General features: G+C 52.3%; 1 protein-coding gene across 2 annotated transcripts; it reads right to left on the bottom strand.

The window, feature by feature from the left end:
• Positions 1-891: 891 nt before the first annotated feature.
• Positions 892-16,860, bottom strand: MTA2 (metastasis associated 1 family member 2). Of its 2 annotated transcripts, XM_072984235.2 has the most exons (18): positions 16,695-16,860; positions 10,430-10,497; positions 10,108-10,201; positions 7,678-7,795; positions 7,501-7,564; positions 7,170-7,287; positions 6,944-7,046; positions 6,747-6,846; positions 5,953-6,141; positions 5,388-5,462; positions 4,971-5,029; positions 4,763-4,860; positions 4,405-4,544; positions 3,881-4,109; positions 3,686-3,775; positions 3,115-3,233; positions 2,452-2,600; positions 892-1,318 (listed from the first exon to the last, which is right to left on the bottom strand). In XM_072984235.2, exons 1-18 carry the CDS (start codon positions 16,720-16,722, stop codon positions 1,147-1,149), a joined length of 2,013 nt encoding a protein of 670 aa, XP_072840336.1. In that variant the 5' UTR covers positions 16,723-16,860; the 3' UTR covers positions 892-1,146. The 2 variants fall into 2 exon arrangements, with proteins under 2 accessions (XP_072840336.1, XP_072840335.1); XM_072984234.2 differs by lacking the exon at positions 2,452-2,600.
• Positions 16,861-17,608: the final 748 nt, after the last annotated feature.

Genomic DNA, 17,608 nt, shown 5'->3' with positions numbered 1-17,608 from the left:
CTTTGTTCTTTCTGAGCTCTTCAGACGGTTCTTCCCAAGCGGGTGTCATTCTGTTGTGATCGACTACGATCCCCCATCATCCTGTTTGGAGGTGATGGGAATCATCACAGCAGAAAACATCGGGAGCTTGAGCTGTGAGCAAAGTACTGCTCCTCCTCTTGCTTGGACCCGGGTGGGCCAGGCCTAGGCAGGGGAACAAAAAAAGGGGCATCGTCCAGGCGGATCCGAACTGCCTGCGGCGACAAGAAAGAACGTCCTCCAGGTGATCTCTGTGGTTGCCAAATGTCGGGGAGATTTAGCAAAGCAGCCCCACCGCCTTCAAGTGAAATACCCTTTCCCCCCCACCTCTTGCTTTCTCAGCCAGCACAGATCCCGCCCTTGGCCTGGTAAAGATCAAGGTAGAAGAAAGAAATGAAGAAAACAGCATTTATTTCTTTATTTCTTTGTTGCTATAAGAACCAGAGGCTGACTTTAAAAAAACTGACTTTTCCTCTCCAAACCATGTACAAAAAAATGGGCTCTTCAAATGTTGGGGGGGGGGTTTGAGGGCCTAGGAGTAGCCGTGTTAAGAAGGAAGTGGGGTTGTTCTTCTCTCCCAAATACGTGGCGTATGTGGGACCAGAGAGCAAGTTAAAAAAAGACACACACACACACCCTCCCCCAAAAAAGAAAAGAAAGAGGACACACAAACGGAAAGGGGGAAGCAGTCATAGAGGTGGGATGGGAGGACCTTGGACAGGGACTCTGCGTTCTCCCGATTCCCTGCCACCCCTACAGTATTTCACCCCCGGAAAAAGAGGAGGGCACAACCTGAATTTCTAGCGCTGCCATGGGGGGGAAGCAGCATTGTGCGCAAGTCCACGGGGGGGCGAGGGAAAGGGCAAAACAATGTAAAATGTAGAAATTAAAATATATATATTTATATATATAAAAAGGAGAAAGGTGGATGCCCAGGATCCACCAGGGGGGTGGGGGCGAGACGAGATGCCCCCTTCCTGCCTAGCCTGATGGCAGCAGACGCTTGGCAGCCGTGCGGAGCTCCAAAGTTCCCTCTGTCAGACAGGCCTCGGAGACAGAAAAGGGGCGTTGGTGCTGGGGTGAGATGGCTACAGAGATCCTAGAGGGGTGCCAGAGAGACGGCAGCACTCAGTCTTCCAGGACGATGGGCTCACTGGTGCTTGCAGGATGGGCTGGGGGCACGGGCACCAGGGGAGCCACCACGGGCCGGAGGGGCAGCACCGACTTCACTTTGAGCGGAAGGTTGGGCCGGCGGGCAGCTCGGCGCATCTCCAGGTGGCTCAGGGCCTTTCGGAGCGCCCTGCAGGAAGAGAAAGGAGCACTGAATGTCAGGCCGGAAAGCCACAGAGAACCTCTAAAGACGGGCGAAAGCGCAGGGCTCCTCAGGCCACCGGGGAGAACACACTAAATGGTGCTGAGCTCCGCCTGACAGGTTGCCGCCACAAAGAACTGAAAAGCAGGCCCTCTTTCTTTCTTTCTTTTTGGTGAGCTCCCTCAATAACCTCTGGCTTTATTCCTCCTCCACAGCACTTGCAGTTACTCGCTTCTCTCGCAGATTTCCCCCACCCTCCCACTACGGCTTTGGCCTCAGAGATGCTGATTGTTGCCACACAGAGCCTAACTGCAGCCAGGGTTTTGTGAAGCTGCTGATGCTGCCAAAGCCACACTGAACTCACGCCACCTGAAGTTTCCGACAGGAAAGGGGGACTCGCACTTGAAAACCCAAGCCAGGGCAAGACTGTGTCTTGGGCAGAAAGGACTCTGAAGGAAGATGGGTTTGGTTCGGGGAAAGCTACGTGCCTTCTAAGCCCACGGTTTTCAGAAAAGTATCTAAACCTCACGGCTTCAGACCCCCCTCCTTCCCAGGCTGGCCTCGAGCTCATTTCCCTTTTCTGGCTTTAGCCACCTCACGCTCTTGCCAAAACACCCAGAATGTGCAATAACTGTTAAATGACATAACAATCTTGTCGTTTGTTAGAGAAAGGAATGCCCAAGGATCGCCGAGGCAGAAAGGCAAAGGAAATGCAACTGCGGGGCTGAATCCAGACCCCCAAGACCCCAGACTGGTCAGAGGAGGACTCTTCCATTCCGAATCCATCAGGAAACAGAAGCCACGTCCAGGTCAGAAGGCAGAGACCTCCTCACCCAACGCAGGTGGGACAAGGGGACGCTGGAGGTGGGGTGGAGGACGGCCAGCATCTTCTGCTTCCACACTCTCCATAGGGATTGCTCGCATAAGCGCCGTCTTTGTGGCAGGAGAATGAAACACAAGAGCCAGTACCAACCCTGTGCCAGAGAAGGGATACGCACAACACCTTAACCCTAACCCAAGCCCACCCTTCCAGCACCTTCCTGCTTGCCCCAATGGCCTGGTGGCTGCTGAGTGTGTGGGGTGGTGGTGGTTTTTTAAAGAAAAAATCCCTTCCCCAGTACCTGGTGTCCTTGGTAGCCACAAAAACGACAGGGTTGGGGGCGTCGGCCGGGTTCAGCTTCTGGCGCTTGATGGCAGGCTGAGTGCTCGACCTCATTCCGGAAGTCATGGGCCGCCCGTTGGCTGAGAAGGGGAGCCCGCCCCCTGCCACCTGCACCCGGTCGCACACAGAGCTGTCAGCGAGAGGAAACCCCCTCCCTCCGCAAAAGCCTCCCCTCTCTACTCTTGAGTCAGCCTCAATCCTGCTCTGAAAGGGGAGGAGGTCCTACACGTCGGGCTGCAAGGAACTGGGCGGCCGACCCCCCCCCCCCGCCTTCTGCTGCAGGGAAGCTCACGCAGCTTGAGGCGGCCCAGAAAGACCCCAAGAACCCCTCCCGCCAGGAGAAAAGGCATTCTGGAAACCGCAAGCAGCATCCCGCATGACGTGCCACAAGACGACAAAACACCACTCTATCATTTCTGCCCCTTTGGGCACGTGGACCTTTCAGGGCTGCGATGCTCAGGTCACCGGTTGAGTGCATAGGCTTCCCCCTCCCCCACACAAGAGCCGCCATCGCCACCAGCGCTTTGTGCCTCCCTCCCGACCTCATCCGCCCAAGTGTGCGGAGATACTTCTAAATCTCACTAGGCTTCGCATCCGTTTCCCTCAGCCCAGAGGCACTCACACTTTCATAGGCTCGCTTGCTCACGATGCCGGCCAAGCCTCGGTTCTGGGTCAGCTGGTTCCTATTGATGGGCGTCTTCGTGCCTCGTGGGGTTTTTGGTTTCAGGGGCGCCTGTGCAGCTGGAGAAGACCACAACAAAAAGCAGAGTGTAGGGGAGAACACACATCAGGAAAAAAAGAGATTCATTTGCAGAGAGGTATGCTCTGAACTGTTTTTAAATTTAGGAATGGGAAAGCTGCGGTAGCTTTGTCTTTCTCCGACTCCAGGGGAGCTCAGTCATGTGGCAGCATCTTCACAAGCGGTGTGGGTTTTGAGGGAAGGACACAATTCCTTCCCCCCATAATCTTTGATTATCTTGGCTTACCTGATTTGGAACTCAGCACTGTCAAAAGGTATTGATAAGAAATCATTATTATGCAAGCTTGGAGACTATGCCATTTAATGCTAAGCAGATCTGCCACGGCGGGCCATCTCCCACTGAAGGGAGAGGTAAGCCACTGGCAAGAGGAGGAGACAAGCCTACGACATTTTCTCAAATCTTTGAAAACAAGCCCTGGCTCCATCGTCTTACCGAGCTCCTTGACAATGGTCGCCAGGGGAAGCCGCACCAGGGGGTGGATCTTGAGGGGTGTCTTTGCCGCTTTGGGAAGCCGGATGGAGCCTGAAGAGAAGAAACAGGAACCTGGCATGAGATCCAGGTGCCCCCCTTCTTCTGCCCATATCTCAAGGCGCAGGTGGCTCTTCCAGTTCCCTCCTCCCCACGTACACTCTGCCTTGATGGCATTGGCGTTGATGGGTGCATAAGGACGCCGAGCCGCCCGACGTGGCTGCAAGATGTCCCGGCACATCCGGCGCGCAATACGGGTCAGCTTGGTCGTCTGCAGCAGGAACGTCTGCCGGTTTTTGGCCAGAAGTTTTGCCCGGTTGGCACTGGTCGTATATGGCGAGAGGCTCTGGGCTTCTGGCCGAGACATGTGGCCCCTGGAGTGAGGCTCCTGCGAACGCAGAGAGGTGGTGAGATCACCGCGCAGTTTAAGACGTGAAGCACAAAAAAATGAGAGAGAATAGAGGGGAAAAGGCTGGCATGTAGCAAGAGGCTACTTCACTCTGGTCTTGCTGTTTTTGAGTCAGAGGAAGGGATTTTTTTAAAAATTCAAGAGCTAAAGCCCACAAGCATGTCGACAGACAAAGCCACTTTCCCAGGCAGAAAAAGGAGAGGCCAAACAAAGAGGAGCCACCTGTTGCTGCAGAGGATGCTGCCAATTTCCAAGGGATGCTCGAGGGCCTTACCGTGACGCTGCGTGCCGCTCCCTCGAGTTGGGTCGGGGTCTTCAGGCCACCGTATTTCTTCCAGTAGATCCAACAGGAGGCGCAGAGGCGGCACTGCATGTTGGGAGGGCCCCAGGCATACCACTGTGCCGACTGGGTAGCTGGGAGACGAGGAGGAGACAAGGGGGAGGGGTCACCAACTCAGGCTTGGTGCTACCTGGGTGCTGCTGTCTCCCACTCTATTGGGAGACACCGCTATGCCACATTAAGCATTTGTGTCAGAAAAGCACAGCTCATTCTGCATCGCGAGGACCAAAAGGAAGACGGGACAAGAGTCCCCCACCCTCCTCCGGCCCCTGGGCCCCGCCCAGCGACTCACTGTGGCAGCTCTCGCAGGTCAGTCCCTTCTGGAAGCCGGCGCCATTCATACCAGGCTTAGAGCCCACGGAGACAATTTGGTTGGGATTGGGTTTTGTGCTGAGTGGAAGAGGGAAGGAGGGAGAGAGAGAGAGAGGGTGCATGCCGTGAACAGATCTGGCCACGTTCTCTACCCAGCCATTCCTACACGGGTCAGGAGGAATACTCACTAGGTGGGGATGTACACCTGCTTCAGTTTGCTGTCAGCTTCAGCTGCTTTCAACCTTTTCTGCATGAAAAGGGAAACCATGTAATGTCAAAAAAAACCCCAAACATGTTGTGTGTTGTGCAATTTGCCCTACTCCCAAGTCCGAGATACAAAATGCCAGCATGCTACTGTGTCCTTGTGCTGCCAGAAGAAGAATGCCTGGCAGGGGATCTGGGAAGCCCCTCGTGACTTTTGGAAGTCTGCGTTGGGGCATTTCCAAGCTCTCCGGGACAGGCAATGGAGGCACTCTGGGTGGCCAACTCCCAGGTTGATTGACAGGCTTCTCATGTCAGCATAAGGTTCCAAGAGGGGCCACTTGGCGACTGGCTCCCAAGACACAAGGAATCTCTCCATCCTTGAACTGTGACGGCTCACCCACCTGCTGGATGTATCGGTCTGTGGTTTTCCACATATAGTAGAACTGCACGATGCTGGCCAGAGACTTCCATGGGAGCTGCGAAAGACAGAGAGGTGTCAAGAACAAGCATGGTTCAAGCCTATCCGGTACGTGAAAAGCTCAGGGCCTGCCTCTCCACCCACCCCATAATTCCCCCCCCCCATGCCTGATTTGGAGGTGAGCCTAGGAATACGGTGGAGATCAGCAGCGATTGTTTGGTGGTGGGGAGGAGGGCCAGAGCTTGGAAGGTTATGTTTCAAAAGGCATTTCCTGTGCCGCTCATTACTTCTCAACAGCTCGGTTATCACAAACAAACAAAGAAAAGCAGACGCTCCATTCGCTAGTCACACACACTTTGTAATGGGGGAGAGGTTCAAATTACAAATTGTTTTTGGCTCCTTGTCAGAAAGCAAACACGTTTCAGGGGAAAGGAAGGGAGAAGCACCTTCCCCACCTGAAATAGAAAGGAATAGAAAGGGGGGGGGGGAACCAGAGCCGAAGGGCAGCCAGGCTGTGGCTCCTCCCGGACCCTCGGCCCAAAACTCACAAAGTCCTGCCGGATGTCGTTGAAGTCCTTGCCGTACTTCTCCAGGGCCTCCTCGAAGAGCATGGCTTCCGACGCCGACCACTCCTCCATCTCGTCCCTGCACAGCACGGGGCCTCCCTGGGGCACCAGCGTGGACATGGCCTTGGCCAGGTCGTAGCCATTCCGCTGCAGGGTGTCCATGGCGTGGAACTGCCAAGGCAAAGGTGGGGGCCGTCAGGAAAGTGAGGAGGGAGAGCCGGGTGGGGTGGGGTGGGGTGGAGGTGGGAGACAGCGGGAGTCCCAGGGCTGCCCGGTTTGCAGACCAGCAACAGAACCGGATACAAAGAACGGCAGCTTGGAGAGAATCTCACGGTCACATCAAATGCCCTTGTCAAGCTGTGGACCAGGACCGACCACCATAGGGAAAAGGGCTGATTTACTGTAACTTCCAAACTGGGGTTAACATACGACGGGGTGTGACACCTGAACGGAACCTCTCCTTTTCTTTTTAAAAATGACACCCACCTTCCTACGACTCTTTCTCATTACAAACATAATCCTGAAAGCCTCTGAGCTGTGTGAAAGGGGATCGGAATCGGAATCTGTACTCAGTGGCAGAGTCAGTCTCCTCACCCCTCTCGTAAGTAGGAAAATGAACCCCCAGGCCTGTGTAAAATGAGCCACTTGTAGTTAGCACTACAGATACTATTTGTGGACTTCAGCCCCTTTTGCAGACTCGTGCAAAATGTCAATTTATCTTCTTGCAAAAAGGGCGTGCAGGGACCCCTTCCTCCTCGCCCGGAGGAGCCTCTCACCAGCGTAATGTCTCGGGAGGCGGCAGCTGCGCTCATATGAAGGCTGGGCTGCCGGATGGAGCTGCTGCAGTCGAGGGCCCGCGCGAAGGTGCCGACAGCCCTGGGGCAAAAGAGAGAAGAGCAGAGTGAGGGCCTGGGGGAGGAAGGGGCAACCGGACAAGACGAAACGGCACAAACCACCCCCGGCGGGGTCTCACCGAGCCACCACGAGGAACTGGTCAATCTGCCGGTCCGTGAGGGGGTTGTCCGGGTCCCACACCTTCATCTCCATCTTCTGCTGGTTCCGGTTGTCAGACTCTCCTGAGGGCAGGGGGACAAAAGATGGGTGTGTGTGTGTGTGTGTGTGTATGTGTGAGTCAATACACCTGGGCTATCCCACTCCCACTTTTATTTTTACAGCCATCGGGCCCTGCCCTTGCTCACCTTCAGCCAGTCGGTCAGGGATCTCCGCCTGGTACTTGCAGCCCACCCGAATCTCACCCTGGTCAGCTAAGAGAGTCTTCTGAACCGGGTCAAAAACCAGTGAGTAGAAAAAACAATCCTGGGCAGAAAAGAAGCATCAGAGTGAAGAGAAAGGAACCAGAAATCCCGAGCTCTCTCTAACCTCCTTCGGCCTCGCCACCTGGTTCTTGCCCACCGCGTTCCGTTTGAGGGGTCTTGGGGACATCATTCTCTTGATGAAACCCAGACCTTCAGGACCCCAGAGAGGCAACGGGGGGGGGGGGGAAACGGCTCCTTCCCCGGCTGGCCTCACCTCTTTATCCAGGTACTGGCCAAGGATGTCCGTCTCGTTGAGCAGCGTCACGCTGCATTTCCCCCTGTAAGAGACGAGTAAGACAGGGATCAGATGGCTGGCATTCCCTCCCCGTGGCCATAGAAAGACCCACAAGTGCCGACTTCTTGGCTCTAGAACGTTACCCCCCCCACTCACCGTATGTGGGTCGCAGGGAGACTCTCGAACTGGCGGGATAAGAAGAGCTCCCGGTGCTTCAGCTGGTGCCGCTGCTGCTCCGACATTGTGGGCTGCTTGGACTCCTCTTCGAATTCTCCTGGTTCATTTGAGGAAAAGGGGAGGAGGAGAGAAAGTGGGCCAAGGCCAACGGCGGTTCCCTTACACAAATCCCATACTACTTAGAGCAGGCAACATCTGGACCTTTCACTGAGCCTTGAGAGGGTCCCCAATCTGGGGACTGCATAGAAGAAATAACTGGCCTGCTGGATTAGAGGAGAGGCCTCTGCAGCCTGATGTTCTGTTTCCAACAGTGAAGAGCCAAACGCTCTGGAAGGACCCATAAATACTGCATTACCGAAAGACCCTTCTCTTCAGGCAAGTTTTCCCTTAGTGTCCAGCCACCTGAGTGGAGTATTTTACTGGATTGTTGTGCTTTACTGCTTTTGGTGTTATCTTTTTTTTTTTAACTGTTGTTTACTGTGGTATTTGTTTGATCTCTTTTAGTCTTTGTATACTTACTTTTTTTAGTTTTAAATATTGTCTTTTAATATGGTAAGCTGCCTTGGACAAGGTGGGGTAAAAACATTTTAAATACCGCACAATGCAATAAAAATACTGTTAAGGCATATTGCTCTCTTACTCCTTCCCAGCATCCGAGACATTAAGTGCAAATTGTTAACACAAGAGAGCATGTATGTGGGGGAACCTGGCTTTGAATCTCAACAAAGCTCAGAAAGCAACTTTCATCTAGTCTCTGTCACCCACATGGTCCAAACTCATTGCTGAGAAAATAAAAACGAAGTACTAATTTCCGCTCCCAAAACTCCTGTGGGGTTCTTTTCATCCAGGGGCTGCAGGAAAACTTTTTTTAATTACGTAAACTGCTGCTGCAAGGACTGACAGGAGTCTTTGATTCCTCTGCCCCATCCTGAAAGGGCCTTGGGACTATCTGGAGGGGAAAGTGGAAATGTCATCTTTCCCAAAACTTGCGGCAGCTGGTGAGATCGACAGCCTTACACAGCACACGTTCAGAGGCAGGATCTCAGCCACCAGGTGTCCACTCCCTTCTCCTCGGTCTGTCTTGGCCCCATGACGGCTCACTTTCACTGGATGATCCAGAGTTCAATCAATACCAAAGAGGGGGGAACCCAAACCCTTCTCCCCCACCTCATTTTGTTTAAACCCCTCTCCCTTTCATCGTCTCATTACTCTCCCCCCTGGCCTAAGAGGCATAAACCACGTCTGTCTTTCCTAAGACAGGAAGTGCCCCCACCTCCCGATGGTTTCCGTTGCCCTTTTTCTCCTAAACATAGACAGGCGTTTGGTTCTAATTGGAAGCCACTGCCATCGTTTCCGTTCCCACTTCCTTCACCCCACCTCCCCAGCAACACAGTGAGTACGCAGGTTGCTTTTTCTCTCAGTCATTCAGCACCCACCCACCCCCACACACAAAGCCGCCACGGCCTCCAAGAAGCACACCCTTCTTCCCCCCACTTTTGCTTCCAGAGCCTGAGGGCACCCCAGCAACGGGTGAGGACAAGAGGAGCCAGAAGGACGCTGCCTCTCCCCTTCCCCTCTCAGGAGACATGGGGTGGGTGGGAATGGGCCAGCACTCCCCCTCCTTGTGTGTCCAGACTGGGCAGAATCAAGCCCTGCTCAAGAGGCCAGGAAGCCCTAGGCTTGTGGCATGCGCCTCCTTCCCTCCCTTCTACCCGCGAGCAGAGTGGGACCCCTCTTAGTGCAGGGGACAGGCCTTTCAGGTGCCAGAGGGAGGCAGCTCAGGACAGAGAGATGGGACCTCCCAGGCTTCCCTTTCCACCCCACCCCTCCAGGCCTCCCTATTTCCGTTTTCATGTGGCCTTCTGCAGTATCAGAATTCTTCCCACTGCCCCAAAGGTAACTGCATCCCACCCTGGTCCCTAAAGCCATCTCAACAAGCTGGTACAGAGGCCAAGAACCGACCCTGCCTCCGCCTGCTGCCACGCTTGGGATCCATGAGAGGCCCTGTCGGTGTGGGCACACGCTCAGCGACAAAGAAAAGCCAAACACGCACGGCTGCAAAGGTAGAGAGAAGCCACGGGGAGCCCTCAGAGATCGCTGCCTCGGGCAGAGGGTGGGGGAGCCTTTCATCCACCGCCTTCTCCTTTCCTGGGTGAGTTTCTGCCTCCCGTGTGTGTTACACCCGAGGGCGACCGCTCGGAGCCGCCCTGCCGCCTGCACGTTTCTCTCCACCTCCTCCTTACAGGCTGGTGTCACCAGACACGCAGCCAAACCACCCAGACCTGCCCACGGCAACCCTTCCCCCCCTCCCCCAACATACTTCAACACACAGGCCAAAAAAAAGGGGGGGGGGGAAGAGAGAGAGAGAACAAACGGCCGGGCCCGTTCTGTCATTCCCCAGCTACTCACGGGCATTGCTGTCAGCCAGGCTGTTAAGGCTGCTGGAGATGTCACGCCTTCGAAACAGGCAGACCACCTTGGCCTCCACGTTGCCATTGGCAGTCTGGAAGGAAAAAGAGGCAGAACAGAGGTGTGCACAGGCTTGCAAATCTGAAGTGATCTACCAGATAATATTTATTTATTAAATTTGTAACCCTCTCATCTAGACCGAAGTCTAGTGAGTTTAGCTTTCCGTTAAACCCACACCTCGGCTTCCTCGGCTAAAGCAGTCCCAGGGGACAGAGTTCTGCTCTTCCATGGCCCTCCCTCAACGCAAAGCACCCCTACCTACCTTGTTCAGCTCTTCGATCCGGCGAACGAGGTAGGGGTTGCTAGAGGAATTCTCAAAGTAAACATAATCTGCAAAAGGGAGGAAAGAAAAAAAAACCATTACGGAGACGAAGCTGGGAGGCAGGCTCCGAATCTCAGGGAGACACCGTCTGCCATAAAAAAACACAGGAACCCCCTTTCTAAGAAAAAACAGGCAGAGTTCAGGCATTTTACAGACTCCGCAAATGAAATTCAGAAGCAAAACAGCAGCTTGGGTAGGAGACATGCAGGAGGAGCCTTGTGGCGCAGCAGTGGTTAAACTGCAGGACTGCAGCCAAAACTCTGCTCATGATCCAGGTTGAATCCCAGGTAGCTGGCTCGAGGTTCACGCAGCCTTCCATCCTTCCAAGGCTGATAAATGGAGCTTCCTGGGGAGGGCAATGTGTAACTTGCCTCATTAAATTGTAAACCGCCCAGAGAGCTTTAAGCTCTACGGGGCAGTATATAAAGAACACACTTTTCTTTTATGTTTTGAAAACAAGAATAGGCACTGTGTTATTCTTTTGCAGTACTAGAAATTACCTAGCCCAGGAATCTATCTGTAGATCCACCTTAACCTTGGCCGCCACCTGATTTAAAAGCTATCTATTATCCGTCCTTTTGAACTAGGCCAGTGATATCATTATCTCTTGTCTATACCGTAAAGAGTCTGAGCCTCAGACAGTGGACAGGTTGCCCAAGGGTACTTCACAAGCCCACAAAATGCCAAAATTTGAACCAGGGACATCCCTGTTTAGTGCACATGCACATAACACCCGCCACAGCACTTGTTCGACTAAATATGCCCCAAGAAGGTGAGAGCAGTCCAGCTGGATTAGTCCAAGGATCTGTCTAGCGAAGCACCCCACAACACACACACCCTTGCCAAAATGAAATTCTTTGAGTTTCAAAAAGGCAGAGAAGCGGGAGAGAGATGGAGGAGACTGCCTGATGGTTCTCTGTTTGAAGAGATGGGCCAGCAATCCCAAACTGCTGGCTGAGGAGGAGCTTGAAAGCAACTTGCATGCAGAAGCTATCTCCATCTAAGAAGCCAACCTTCAGTCATGTGAATCTGGGACATTAATAACAGCATATAAGTTGGAACTACCCACAGTAATGCCTTGAAGATGATTTATCATTGAAAGCTTACTGTCTTCTGCCCCCCCCCAATTCTTAATGTTCAAATAAAGGCATCACCTGCTCCTGTATTTGTATTGTTCCTGCAGCCACCAGTTACAGGCTTCTAGGACACTGAGAAAGCCAGGCACAGAGGCGATTATTTCCCTGTCCAACCAGTCTCTGAACATGGCTAACAGACATTAATCAAGTGTGCAGGCCAGGATGGGAAGACCACATCCATCACAGTCTCACCACAAAAAAAAATTACGTAGCCTATATTAAGTACAGTATAGGTTCCCCTTGACAATTTGTCCAGTCGTGTTTGACTCTAGAGGGCGATGCTCATCCCCCGTTTCCAACCCATAGAGCTAGCGTTTGTCTGAAGACAATCTTCCGTGGCCACGTGGCCAGCGTGCCTAGGCACGGAACGCTGTTACCTTCCCACCGAGGTGGTCCCTATTTATCTACTCGCATTTGCATGCTTTCGAACATCTAGGTTGGTGGGAATTAAGTAGCCTAATCTGGGTCAATGCAACTATTTTTCACCAAGACAAACCACAACAAAGCACCTCATGTCATTTCTCCCTCTGGCCATGCTTTAAAATTTTTTTCCAGTCCAGCACTTCAGACTCTCTCCACTCCATCAGTGCCCCAAGGATGGGAGAGAAGATGGGGAATGGGTGGCCTCCCAGATGCTGTTAGGCTGCCACTTTCTCTGATCTGCGTATAAAGGGATCTCCCAAGTGCCTAATAATAATAGCTGTCTTTGCAATTATTTTATGTGTAAAGCTCCTATATATCTGTAATAATAACAACTCATGCTGTTGAGTCAATTCTGACTTATGAAGACCCCTTTTTCAGAGTTTTTCAGGTAGAGCAGATCTGGGCAAAGTGCGGCCTGAGGGCCACATACGGCCCACGAGCCGCTCCTGTCCGGCCTGTGGACAGTTTTGAACATCAAAACCATTTATAGCTTTTTGTCAAAAGTTGATCAGCTGCTTATCTTTAACATACCGCAAAAAAAAAAACCTCTTTAGCATTTGTGAAGATTAGCAAGTTTAAAATAAAAATAATCATAACATCACTGTTTCATTTTATTTTTAAGTAAAGTTGGTTCGGGCCCTGAACACAGTTCAGATTTTTCATGTGCCCCCCCGTATAGAAATTAATTGCCCACCTCTGAGGTAGAGTCTACTGAGAAGTGGTTGCCCATTCCTGTCCTCTAGGGGGAGCCCTGGGACTGGGCAGCTTGCCCAAGGCCACCCAGGCCGGCTCTTCTCCCAAGAGGCACCGTGCCGGGGAATCGAACTCTCCCAACCTCTGGCTCCACAGCCAGGTACCTAAATCACTCAGCAATCCAGCCAGCTACAGTTATTTATGCGACATTATATATTCAGTATACAATTTATTACACAGCTGTACAATGAACTTTATTGTGCTTTTGCTTCTTGCAACTTCAAGCCACTCGAGCTGGAATGAAAGTCAATAAATAAACAACAAACTTTAGCTATGGGGTGGGGTATAAATCTTTCCCTCTAATGCTCCTTCTATTTGTGCATGACCTGATTCATTAGACTGGGCCTGTAAGGAAGGCTGGACAAAGTACAGCCATCTAGATTCTGTGGAGCCACAACCCCCAATATTCCTCCCCAGCAGTCACATGCGCTAGGGCTGGCGGAAGCTGCAGCACAGCCTTGTTTGGAGGGCAGTACTTTGTCTACCCCAGTGTAAAGGAAACCATTATTATCCCCACTTACAGAAAAGCTGAGGCTGAGTGATGGCCACCTGCCAGCCCCTGGCTGTGCCGAGAGAGCTGCAGACTTCCAGCCTGTACCTCTGATTCCCATGCAAAGTTCTTAGGTAGCTAAGCCACCCGTTAAGCCTCAGTCCCCTTTAGGATTGCCAGTCCTTTGTCTCACACATAGGAAAGGTGTGTATCCACAAAGCCGATTTCCACTATTGCAGACAAATTCTTCCTTCTGCTACAGGAGCTGTGCATGTACGCAAGTGAATCAGAATCAACTCACACTAAATATCAGGAGGCAGAGAAACCAAGAGAAAAATAAAGCCGGGCTGGCTGAGTTGGAAAGAGTTAAGTAATAATGGGTAGCCAAACGGCTAGACAGGAAAGGTCTGACTGACATAAGAAGTTTTCAGAAAGAGGGCTCTAGAGAAACGGGGAAATCCTTAACAAAGAAGGGGAGATTCTTACAGGCTAATGGGATCACTGGCTAGTTTCAAAGAAAGAAGCAGAAAGGGAAAAATAAGGAAAGAAATTTTAAAAAGAGTGGGAGGAGGCGATTAAGGGGACAGCTTGTGAGTGGGGGGGAAGGAATCAGGGTAACAAGTTTTAAGTGTGAGGAGGTGACAGAGATAAATGACAGGGTGATGGCTGCACACATGAAACTGCCATATGTATGCCCTTCTTGCAACATAGACTCTTTTCTTTCTCTCTCTCGCTATTCATGTCAGGATTATTTATCCTGATTAGATGTGGCACCTTGTGTTTGCAAGTGTGTGTTCGGGGGGTTCTTTAGCACTGGTATTTGATCCTGTTAGCTGGAGATGCTGAGGGCTGAGCCTATGGGGCTTTGTCACTGGCCTGTGGCCATTCCCCCTACAGTTGGGGTAGTGTACAACCTTGCTCAGAATTGTGACAGAAACACAAACGCATACCAAGGTCCTAGTCCAGCCTCCTGTTTCCAACAGGAGGTTTGACCAAACACCTCCAGGAAGGCTGTAAAGCAAGTCACAAAGGCAACACCTCTGTCCTGTAGCTTGGCCCCACAATTTGGTTATCAGCGGTAGACTGCTTCTCTGCATGGAGGTTCCATCTGCCTCTCACACTTCCAGCAAAGCAAACTGTTCATCTCAACCTAAGTTTCCAAAATCCTTCTCGTAACATTACACACAGTGTAGTGTCCTCACTCACGCCAGACTGAGAGACTTGAACACCTGCCCACGTCTCCTTTTCTCAAACTCTTCACCACAATGTCCTTTAATCTGTTATGCACGCTGCTATTCATGTCTTAGCTCTCACAGAACATACCACACTTTCCCCAAACAGCACTCGGATCTTTCCACCTGCTGGCATTAACTTTAATCCCCACCTTTTTCTATCAGTCCCCTGATGATGCCCCCCCATGTTCATGTGGGCACCAACTCCCCCATCAGAGATAGAGATTGCTCTTCTCATTTGCTCAAGCCCATCTTTCAGCCAAAAGAACTAATTTAATTGCCAAATGCAACTTGTTTTAGTCTCCCCGCTTCACTTCATCCCAAAGTGTGACGTCTGACAAGATGGTTTGGGACTGCCTTCTTGGCCTCCACCACTCCTTAGAATAGCTACTTCCTGCTCAAGACTTTTCTTCCTTTCAAACCACGCCCTCCACTACTCCGAACCCATGTGCCTTCTGCATTTCCCAGAAGCCTTCTCTATACCCAGTTCCCCGCCTCTTTATCGCAGCCCTCGGATGAACTTCTGCACATCTTGCTAAGATCTTCCCCCTGTCCTCTCCAACATGGACTTACAGGTCCCCCCCCCCCGTTCCTTCCCTTGGTGCTTCTTCCCTTTCTGTCACTATCTTGGAGTAGCTCCTGCTCACGACCCACCCCTAATAGTCATCCAGTTACTGCACATCAGTTTAGATCAGAGCAATGCTTCCAAACTCTTTCCCTAGTAGGGTAGAAAGGGGGCTGAAGTTTTCCACCCATCTGGCCCTATTCCTGAATGCTACAATCCCAGTCCGCTTGTCAGACACCCCTCAAGTCGCTCTACTTATGCACCTTAAAAAATTAACCCAACATCACCCCGTTTCCAATCTACATTCCCCCCTAAGTGTCCCTAAACCAGTAGTTCCTATCCTTGGGTCCAGATGTTCTGGACTAAAACTCCCAGAAGCCTTCAGCACCAGCTGTGCTGGCCAGGATTTCTGGGAGTTGTAGTTCAAGAACATCTTGGGGACCCAAGGATGAGAACCACTGCCCTAAACCCTTCATCACCCCTAGGCTCCCACCCCCTTTTTTACACCACTATTCCCTAAAAATCCAAACCACCTCCCAACCATTTTGCCCAGCTATTTGCCCTCCTGCTCCCTAACTCAGAGGCAGCTCCCAATTTAGGCCCTTTTCAGTCATACAAGGGAATATTCCCTCCCAGCGCTCACAGTTTTTACTTTAAAAAAAAATACAACTCCCAGAATCCCCCAGGGTCAGCCCGACTACAAAGCAGGCAACCCCATGCTTGTTGCCTGAGGGATTCTGGGACCTGTAAAAGAAAACAACACATTTTATTTAACTGATTTAAACACAGTTAAAACATTTTCACTCCATTTTTCCTCTTTTAAAAGGACCCAAGGAGGCTAGGGCTGCATTTCTGAACTCTTTCCCCCTCTCCTCCGGGCTCCAAATCTCTGCCACTACCTGGAAGGGGCCTCTTTATGGCCTCCCATGTGCCTTTCTAACCCCCCCCCATCATCCCACCCATACAGTTCAGATGTAGTTCCCCCCCACCTTCACATCCAATTCCCGAACACCTCCCCACACCCCCAGCTTGTCTAGTCCTGATCTCCTTCGTGTTTTAAGTCTTGCAAGCCGCCTCGGGGCCCTGTTGAGGCGGAGGGGGTGGGGATACACATCTAAAATAAAATAAAATACCGTTTAGCAGCTCGGTCTCCCCCTCCCACCCTCTTTTCCTTCCTCTCCTTCTCTCTTTCTCCCTCGACCCACCTTGAGCCTTCCAATTTCAAGCCAGCCCCCCCCCCACACACAACACACACCTTCTTCCCGCCTCAGAAACACCTCTGGGAGGCCTACCCTCGCCCCCCAACCCCTTTTTTTACCTCAGGTTTGGGGGTCCCCTGGCTAACCCAGCACCCGCCACCGACTTCTTTAGCGACACACGACACCCCCCCCCCCACATCCCGGTCCAATACGTTTTCTTCCCCCCTCATAACTTCACCCCCCTTTTTTTCCGGCCCCCTCACCTATGAGGAGACCCTCTCTCTCCCTCCCGTTTGTGAGGCCTCCCGTCCCCCCCACCCCACAAACGCCACCGCGCCCCTCACGCCCCTCCCCCCCACTTCTCCCCCCCAAAGACACTCGCCCCTCCCCCCCTCCTTCCTCCTTACCGCCCACCCGGTACATATTGGCCGCCATGGCGCGCTCGGGGCGCCTCGAGGGCTCCTCCAGGCCCGGCGGGGCCCCCTCAGGAACTCCGGGCCCGGACGCTCCTCATCGCCTCTCGCCGCCGTTGTCGTCGTCGTTTCGCTCTCTCTTTCCCCCTCACGCAGCCGAGGGCCGGCCCAGCCTTGAGGACTTCGGCAATCTCCGGAAGGATTCGGGTCTCTCCGCTCGCCCGCTTCGGCGCTCCCCGGAACCAGTCGGGCACTTCCGGTCTCGCCTAACAAGGGGCAACGACGGGTGGGAGGGCGACGCTTCCGTCCCAGCGGAGCTCGGGCTTTCCCGGCAAATCGGATCGGGAGGAGGGGGATTTCCCCGGCACGAATGAAGGCGATTCCTAACGACTCCGTCCGGGAATACACGAAGGGAACTTCGCGACTTTCCGGAGCCTTTCGGGGCTGTCCGTAAAATCCACCCCCAATCAGATGAGGAGGGCGGAGTTCCGACTGTTCTTCCGCGACAATCGTGGGCTACCGATCTTCGGGCATTTCCGTCAACCGCCTTTCGGCTGTGATCGGCCAACATCGTCTCTCCCCGACAGAATAAAGCTTTTAACTCTTTCTCACCCTCCTGCCTCGGTTTTTGACTTTTAACTTAGAGCTTATTACTTATAAAAAGCCGTTTCCAATTCTGAGCTTAACCTCCTCAGCTCAAACCTGTCAGTTAACTTGATAGTTACAATTTAAAAAGTAATATTTTGTCCTTAAAGTAACTAAGTTACTTTTGAATATCACCCGGGTGCTAAAAAGCTGCTGGTTTGTGATGCAAAACCTAAGTGAACTCTGATGTAACTGTTACAAGTAACTAACAGTTATAGCTTAAAAGGAATATTATCCCTCTCATTACAACTATGTAACTTAGT

Source organism: Pogona vitticeps, chromosome 15 (assembly GCF_051106095.1).
Source record: "Pogona vitticeps strain Pit_001003342236 chromosome 15, PviZW2.1, whole genome shotgun sequence".
Classification (NCBI taxonomy): domain Eukaryota; kingdom Metazoa; phylum Chordata; class Lepidosauria; order Squamata; family Agamidae; genus Pogona; species Pogona vitticeps.
The sequence above is the reverse complement of the archived record's forward strand: the minus strand, read 5'-3'. Positions and strand labels throughout refer to the sequence as shown.

What these genes read in the sequence shown, in the direction of transcription:
- MTA2 (XM_072984235.2), bottom strand. Translation starts at nt 16,722, where the DNA reads ATGGCGGCCAATATGTACCGGGTGGGCG. An exon ending in CTCCCTGCGACCCACATACG is followed by an intron (nt 7,565 to 7,677) that starts GTGAGTGGGGGG and finishes CGTCTCTTACAG; the next exon opens with GGGGAAATGCAGCGTGACGC. An exon ending in GCCAGTACCTGGATAAAGAG is followed by an intron (nt 7,288 to 7,500) that starts GTGAGGCCAGCC and finishes TTTTCTGCCCAG; the next exon opens with GATTGTTTTTTCTACTCACT.